The 8,476-nt window shown below is 52.3% G+C and overlaps 2 protein-coding genes across 2 annotated transcripts in view; one reads left to right on the top strand and one right to left on the bottom strand.

Annotated features, from left to right (window-relative positions):
* The window catches only part of LRCOL1 (leucine rich colipase like 1), a 14,939-nt gene extending 7,938 nt beyond the window's left edge, over positions 1-7,001 (top strand). The window contains exons 7-10 of the mRNA XM_045296738.1: positions 2,839-2,959; positions 4,769-4,900; positions 5,016-5,209; positions 6,987-7,001. Of these exons, the coding sequence (XP_045152673.1) occupies positions 2,839-2,959; positions 4,769-4,900; positions 5,016-5,209; positions 6,987-7,001 (462 nt within the window). The remainder of the gene's footprint in view (positions 1-2,838; positions 2,960-4,768; positions 4,901-5,015; positions 5,210-6,986) is intronic.
* Positions 7,002-7,201: 200 nt separating this feature from the next.
* LOC101649515 (fibrosin-1-like protein) overlaps positions 7,202-8,476 on the bottom strand; it is an 8,766-nt gene continuing 7,491 nt past the window's right edge. Inside the window, exon 13 of the mRNA XM_045296737.1 lies at positions 7,202-7,266. Coding sequence (XP_045152672.1) covers positions 7,202-7,266 — 65 coding nt within the window. The remainder of the gene's footprint in view (positions 7,267-8,476) is intronic.

Below are 8,476 nucleotides of genomic sequence, written 5' to 3'. Positions count from 1 at the left end.
CAGGCGTTTCCCGCGACGGTCTCGGAGCGGCTGGCTGGTCCTCGGGAACAGCGGGCGGCGAGGGCAGCGGTGAGAGCCGGGCGGGCCCCCTGGCCGCGGGGCGTCCGCGCGGATCCCCGGGGGTCTCGGGCGAGCTCGACGTGGCCGCGCCCCCGGCTGAGAGGGAAGCGTGCGTCCTGCTGGCGTGTTTGGTGGAGCGGGGTGATAGTGACAGAACGGTTAATCTGAATCAATGGCGAGTCTCGCGAAGGTTGCTCATGAAGGGCTTGAGTTACGGGACGAGTCAGCCAAGGTGCAGTGCAGCACCGACGACGACACAATCCTCTCCGTCTTTAATGCTTCCTCCCCCTCTCGCGCCCCCACTATCATGACCCCAGTTCCACCTTACACATCAGGCTAGCCCAGAGCATGTCACCGGTACAGGTAAGAGCTGGAAACACATGGATTCCGGGACAGATACAATCATGGGAGTAGCGGTCCCATGAAGGCGGGGGAAGGTGGGGGGTGAGAGGGAGAACCGATCACAATCATCGACCCCCCACCCCACGGGACAAACAGCAGAAACGTGCGTGCAAGGGAGACAGCGGACAGTGTAAGATATGAAAATGACAATTTATCAACCGTGTCATGAGGGTGGGGGAGGGAGCGATAGAAGAAGAGATTATACCAAGGGCTCAAGTATAAAGAAAATGTTTTGAAAATGCTGATGGCAACATATGTACAATTGTGCTCGATACAATTGATGTATGGGTTCTTATAAGAGCTGTAAGAGCCCCCAATAAAGCGATTTATTAGAAAAAAATTTAATGCAGTATTTTGCCAACTTTGGAGGAAAAAAGTTGAATTACAATGATTTTTTCCCCCATTGGCTGTGGTTTAAGTCTGTGTGAGAATTAAGAAATACACAGTTTTCATAATAAGTGTGGTAACTGATTCATTTTAAGGTATTTTCTTCTAAGCCTTCTAGTGGGAGTTTAGGTTTGATTGTTATGAGTGGTGTGGGATGTGCAATTGTATTAAATTTTGGTAGGTCTTTTTTTTTAATTAATAGGATTTTTAGCATATTTAGGGAGAATATCCAGAGACCTGAGGACCTCATACAGTTTTAGGGGTGTCATGCATGGGTTCATTAATAAAAAGAAAACAACTTATTATATGGAGAATATAGGTAATTTAGATTATGATTGAAATGGTGTGGAAGGTTTAGGTTTCTATGGTGGTGTGTTAGTCCAGGTTGACTAGAGAAACAAATCCAGAGGCCCTCATATGTGTGTATAAGAGAGCTTTAGACCAAAGAGCAACTGTTTATTGAGAAAACATCCCAGCCCAGTCCAGATCAAGTCAGTGAGTCTGATAGTAGCCCATATGCCAGATACTAGTCCATAAATTCCTCTTCAGACTCACGCAGCACACAATGATGCCGAAATGCAGGGAGATCACTGGCCAGTGGGTGGAAGAGTGGACGCATCTATCTCAGTGCTGGCATGGATCTCAGCATGGCTCCTCCAGCTCTCTGTGTGCCCCCGCCCCCCCCCCCCTGAGAAAGAGAGGAAGTTCGCAGAATCCTGTCACACCCACAAGGAGGTGCCATCAGGCTGTGACCCGATTGACAGGCTAGATTCCACCCCTTCACTCTTAATAGTCCCAGGTTGACACTAGAGTATGTAACTACAAGGGGTGGTGAGGAGATTGGTTATATTCCAGAGAATGAGGTAGGTGACTGTTCACAGTGTAACTAGGGAAGTTGAATAAGTTACATCTGGGTGATCTTTATTTGTTAGTGTTTTTCTTGTTACTGAGATTACCTGGGGGCATTAGATTAGTAAAATAAGGCCAGGTGATAATGAGGTTAAAAAGAAGAGGAACTACATTTAATTATGTCTTTTGGTTAGAAGTAAGTGTGGAAGCTGTGTTTGAATAGGACTAGATTTTTTGGTAGAGATTTTACTAATCAAGTTAAGTCAAGGGTAGTAGAAGCCAAGCTCTGACTAGTAGTTAGACTAGAGAAGGGAGAGAATCTACACATACTAACAGGGAAATATATTAGAACGCGGATGTGACTAGAAGGGGGTGTTAAGTTTCAGGTTATGGGCTAATAGATTTAGGTCAATGGCTAGGGAGAACCCCAATAAAGTTACTGGTAGTCCTGTGAAAGTGAGATCATTTGGTATTGTGATATGAGGGGTGGTTGTTAGAGGGAGGCTTCATGAAAAGATGAAATACTTCCTAATGCAAGGCACTTAATGGCATTAATAAGGATTGTTTTTCATTCATTAGAGTTAATGGGGGAAATCGGGTTGATGATGATGGGCAAAGAAACTGCTGAAACGTTGTTAAAGAGAGGTTGTGACTACGGTTCATAAAAGGGCTCAGGCATTGGTATAAAATGTATTTATTAGCAGTCTCAGTAAGTCTTTTGAATAAAAACCTGTGAGAAAAGGCACACCTGTTGACGCCAGGCTCCCTATTGTTAGTGTTAATGGTATAAAAGGCAGTGCTTTACATTAACGGCCTGTTTTGTGAATGTCTGGTCCATCATTAAGATGGTGAATAATAAATCCGGAGCATATAGATAGTGTTTAAAAAGTTGATGCTGACTCAGGGTGATGCTGTAGGACAGGGTAGGACTGCCCCTGTGGGTTTCCAAGACTGACTTTTTTATAGGAATCAAAAGCCCATCTTTTCCCCATGGAATGTCTGATGGGCCTAGGTGTGGGGGCATCTCCGAGCTTCTGAGGGTTGGTGTGCTGGGAGGGGGTGCATCTTCAGAAACCCAGCCGTAGGGGCTATCAAAGCAGCAGGAGTGGATGACCAACCACCTGACATGCTGCCTTGTAGATGCTGACCCTGGACACAGACATCACAAACCAGGTCAGCAATCTGTACTGGGACCTGCGGCACCTGGTCCTGCATCACAGCGCCAGCCTCACCTCCTGCCCAGCTTGGCACCTTGGGCTCTGTGGGCCCAGGAGAGCACTCAAGCCCACCTCTACCTCCTCACCTTGCAACATACTTGGTGAACTCCAGGACTGGGTCGTTAAACCCAGGGGAGAACTTTGGAGCTGGAGGAATGTTTCTGCAAGTTCTGTTGAGGTTGAGAGCCTGTGTCTATCTTCTGCACGATGGAGAACAAGTCTCTCTGGAGAAGTGACACCCCAGGAGCTCTGGGTGGAGGGGCCATTCTTGAGTGAGCCCTGGAGGCTCTCAGATCTGCTCAGATAAGCCCCCACACACAAGAGATTAGGGACTGTGGAAGCAAGTCACCAGCACTCTAAGGCCTCCCTGCTGCGAGACACCTGTGTGGGATCCAGCCCACATCTGGATGGATACTAAGGGACAGTTATATAATTGGAGGGACGAAATGAGGCAGACAAAAGTTTTGGGGTGCTCACCTCCTCCATGGTATGAGGAGCCAGGTCTGAAAGAGAGAGGGGTAAATGTATTCTCTCACAAGTTTATATAATCTCAGGCTTGCAAGCCAGGTCACTCACGTAAGTTACAGGAAGGCGCTGTTTCAGAGGCATACACAAAAGAGGCGGGCGACAAGCCGGGGTGCACATGCAGTGGGAAGGGGAGGCACCAGAGGCAGACATGTGACAGGACGGCACATACGTAACAAGATGGGCAGGTTCTACAGTCAAGGTGGCGGCCTAGCCTTGGTCTTCTCTGAGCTGCTTGACCTTAAGTGTCCCTGAGCTCTTCTCCAGGGGGACAGTCTATGGGCCTCATCAGAAGGGAGTGGGCCTACGTAAGGTTAGATGGTCTGGTTGCTTTTGATGGCAGATGACCTTCAGGCTGATAGCCTTCAAGCACTTAACCTTCATGAGACAGTAGCAGCCGTGTGCTCACAAGCAGCACCTTAACATTGGCATTATTACGGGGGACATCGTGGGGAGCAACCCTAGTTACTGAATGTGACTGAGATGCAGCTTCAACCCAGAACGTGAAGGCCTCCCTCTACGGGGTCTCAGCTTCCCAGGCTGCTTAACACGTGAGCGTGGAGAAAAGGTCTGCACACGCTCTCTCCCTGGTTCTCAGTTTCCTGCACACCTGCACCTCCTTCTCATGTCTGTTGGTCACCTTTCCAGGGGACAGAGTGCATCAAGCAAGCGCTAAGTACTAGGGTAAGGTGACCAGATTTTAACATTGGTAAAGCGGGACAAAAGTGGGACACCATTGATAAAACTCATATCCTGGCGAAATAGTCACATGGCAGCCGAAAGCCGTGTACCCTAGCTTGTCGTGCATTCTTTCCAAAAATCCGGACTTTTTAAAAACACGGGCGGGACGCGGTGGGGGTGGGGGGACGTGTTAAAAATCAGGACTGTCCCGCCAAAAGCGTGGTGTCTGGTCACCTTATACTAGGGCCAGTGGTTGTGATTCCACGGTCAGCAGACAGACGTGCCCCACACCCTCTGAGAGTAGTGGCGGGTGGTTGGATTTGTGACTGCGCCCTGCCTTTGTCCCTTTGCCCTTGGGCCCGCGTGTCCAAGGAGCATTGTCCTCACACTGTCTCCCCTTGGCCCTGCTGGAGTCTTTCTCCCTCGCTGTCCCTGTGAAGAAGGGACGTGTGTCTCTGCTGGCCCAGGGCCTCTCGAAGGATGACTGGGCATCAGTGTGGGCGCGGGCCTGCACCGTGGGTCCTGTCTGCTTCTCTCAAGACTCGGTGCTCCTTCTACAGACAGCAGTGTCATAGCCCACCCCGGGGTTTCAGCCAGGCTGGGGCCTGCCCCTCGGGTCCTGGCACTCCGCTCCTTCCTCCCGACAGCCTACATCGTGGCTGTGTACCACAGCATGAAGGAGGAGCTGCGGCGCAGTGCCCCGGGGAGCACCCCTGTGAAGAGGAGAGGGGCCAGCCAGTTCTCCCAGGAGACAGAGGCCACGGCCGGGTCTCTGCCTGGTAAGTAACGGGGTCCAGACACTAGCACGTGGGGGTCCAGCCCCTCTCCCGGTATCCCTGTCACTGCTGAGATGAGATGACAACGACGACGACCGCAACGCCCCCTCTCCCCCAGGAATGATCACCTTCTCTCAGGACTACGTGGCAAATGAGCTCACCCAGAACTTCTTCACCATCACGCAGAAGATTCAGAAGAAAGTTACGGGCTCACGGAACTCGACGGAGCCCTCAGAGATGTTCCCGCAGCTCCCAGGTTCTCACCTGGTGCTCAACAACCCGGCCCTGGAGTTCACCAAGTACGTGTGCAAGGTGAGAAGGCGGAGGTGGGTGCGAGCTCTCTGGGATCCAGGGAGCCTCGTGGGTGCCAGGGCTGGGCAGGTGGTGAGGCTGGCGCTGTGGCGCTAGGCCTCCAGTGAGTGGGAGCGCGTCCACCACCCTGTCTGTCCAGATGAGGCCACCATGTGTTTTATTGCGCTTCCCGGTGTTTTTTACCTTTTCCGTGCACCCTGTCGGTGGGATCGAACATTATAGAGCCATGGAGGGGGTGGGGCGGCTCTGGTCTCTTCCACTCAGCAAAGGTTGGTGGTGGTTCACCCGGGCTGAGCTGTGTGGGTGGCTCCCTCCTTTCTGTGCTGAGCAGGCTGCCAGTGTTGGGCTGTGCCATTCACCTGCTGCAGGCCGCCTTCGTTGTTCACCTGGTTGTTGATTATGAATTCAGCCGCCACAGACGTTCCTGTGCAGGTGTCTGTGTGAGCACAGGTTCCCTTTCTGTTGGATAAAAACCCAGGAGTGACATTTCTGGGCTGTACAGTAAGCTGCTTAGCTCTGTGAGAAAACTGCCAGTGGTTTACTCAAGCAGTGATGCTGTTTTGCCGCCCACCATCCCTCTGCGTGCCGTCCCCGCCGCTCCACGCCCTCACCAGACCGGGCAGTTTTTCACTTGAGCGACTTAAATAGGCGTGCAGTGGTATCACATCATGTTCAAGTTGTACTTCCCCAGTCACTACCGGCGTTGGTGTCTGTGTGCATCCGGCCGTCACAGACCTTCTTTGTTGGATGGTCTGTTGAGATTCTTTGTGACGGCATTGTCTTTTGACTGCTCAGTTGTGAATTCTTTATGCATCCCGGACCCAAGGCCTGAGGTGGTGAATCACATGGATTGGTTTTCAGGGGTTGATCTTACTACACTTGGGGGAGCAGCTGTGATGAATGATTCCAGGGGGGACTACCTCCTTAGTGTTGTCCCCTTACAGAACCATCTATTTTGCCCCCCACATCCTTCACCACAACCCCTGGCTGCAGGAGCACCAACTGCTCTGTGCTCTCTGAGGAAATGCAACGGGCCCAGGAGTGGGTGGCGTGTCGGGTGGCAAGGGCCCGCGCAGGGACAGCTGGAGTTAGGATGGCGGCAGCTAGAGGAGGCTTTCTCCTGAGGCCTGAAGAGCCTGGTGGAAGTGTGGAGCCTGGGGAAGCCTTCTCGAGTTTTTTATGCGCACAGCCGGGGCAGGGCGTGTGAGGAGTGAGCGAGTGGAGAGGGGGGAGAGAGCAGGGAGGGGACACCGAGAAGGGAGGAAACAGCAGTGTTTTTGAAGACAAAAACAGGAGATCGGTGATGAAGTGTAGTTGATGAGAGGTACAATCGAGGAAGGCCGGAACTGTAAGGCAGAAAAGCAGCAGGCTACAGAACCGACAAACGCTCCTCCCCTGGGAGATTGCTCACCATGTCTCCAGTAAACCGGAAGAAATTGGATACCTTTGAAATGAAGAGCACCTAAAGGTGGACAGAGGCTTGGTCTGAAAGAGCTCAGAGTATGGAAAGGGCTCAGCTCTCAGGAGAGCTCACCGGGTGCGGGTCTCATCCTCAGAGGACCCAGTGTAGCAGCCAGCGTGGTCACAGCCTCCCTCGGGCTCAGCAGGGAAGAATGCCAGGGTAGGAGGCTGCTGGCCCCAACACTGCCACGGGATGAGCCCCCAGCACATCCAAGGCCAGGGGCTCCGGGGTGCCACCACTGAACACCAGAGCCTGACAAGGACAGCGCCCTTGTCCTCCTTTGTCTGCGTTACCCCACCTCCCTGTATCCTCCAGTCTCAGCTCCGCTAGGTGGGGGTCCGCAGTGCTGTGACAGCTGGTGTGAAGACTCACCGAAGGGCTTGATGTGAGCAAACAGCACCCTAGGGGTAGGGTGAGGGCAGGCGACTGGGGAAGGAGTTGTGATGTCAGTTGGGAAGGGCAGGACTCTGGGACAAGTGAGATCCCATGGCCCAGGAGCTACCACTGAGAGGCTCGGAAAGGATGGTGTTTCAGGAGACAGATGAGCAGGTGTCAAGGACCTGGGGCATGGGCAGGAGCTGGCAGACTTCCAGGTCTGGGTGAGAGGAGATGTTGGAGGCAGCAGGTCTAGGAGGCTGCTGACAGGGATGACCGGGGGTCCGCTCTCATGCTAGTGCCACACCAAACACACAACCACCTTCATGCAAAATCAAGGTTGTATTTGGCTCCATGATGGACACAGGAACAGACTGTTTCGGGTGGGAGAGGGCTGAGGAAACACGAGTGGTCAGAGCCAGTGGCTGCAAGTGAGTACTCTGAGAGGCTCCGATGCCCAGCAGAGATGGCTGCTGTGGACACCGTGACAGCAGAGGTACCTGCAGATGCCACAGATGGCGGGGCACCCCCACAGGTGGAGTAGGAGCAGCTGGGGAGATGCAGAGCTGGCGGCCCAGATGCCTTGAGCCACCCTTGGGTCTCGTGTCCTGCCCTCTGCTGTCCCAGCCAAGGCGCCGTGGCACGCTCCTGAGCACAACCTTCCTCCAGCAGCCACAGACCACCCTGGGAGCTTGCCTAAGCGAGTCTGCTACCCAGAAACCTCGGAGCATTGTTTGCAGACGGCAAGTGCAGCTTTGTTTGTGAGCGTAGTTCACAAAGAACCATAGGGTTTTCTAGACATCTTGTTTATAAAGTCTACCAAGATTAAGAATTTAATAACACATGTATTTATATTAACAGACTATTTACACTTTTTTTCTTACAAAAAAACTTACACTTCTGCATAATAGAATAAGGCAAGAACAAATGTTTTGTACATTATTATTATTTCAATATACGTGTGTCTATAGCTTCTGTTCCGAGTACCGGAGGGCCAGGTTGGGCCGCACAGTGCTCTGGGCTAAGTGACCATTTATTTCTCTATAAATAGGATCAAAGAACCCTGGGGTTCTAGGCAGAGATCTGAGGCGGTAAAACTGCAAATTGAACTAAAAACGAAAAAGCAAAACGCTTTCCCCCCCCATTTCTTTAAGATCTAAAGAGCACAAAATTAAAAAAATTACAAATCCATTAAAAACGCGGTCTTGCCTTTGGGAAAAAACGTACAAAGTCGAATTCTTGTTTTCTTTTGCAAAGATCGCCTCTTCTCAGAGCCCCCCGCCAGATGCCGGGCCCGCAGACCTGTGCTTAAGTCGAAAAGGTGACGGCAGTGCTGTGTGGCCCAGCCAGGCCGGGGTGGGGGTGGGGGTGGGGGGGCCCCCCTACCGCGCCTCCACCTCCGGTGGGTGCCGGGCGGCGCACTCGTGCGC

The sequence above is a fragment of the Echinops telfairi genome, unplaced genomic scaffold (assembly GCF_000313985.2).
Source record: "Echinops telfairi isolate 266 unplaced genomic scaffold, ASM31398v2 ScPeMD7_7412;HRSCAF=8450, whole genome shotgun sequence".
Taxonomy (NCBI): domain Eukaryota; kingdom Metazoa; phylum Chordata; class Mammalia; order Afrosoricida; family Tenrecidae; genus Echinops; species Echinops telfairi.
Note: the sequence above shows the minus strand (reverse complement) of the source record. Positions and strands in the feature narration are given on the sequence as shown.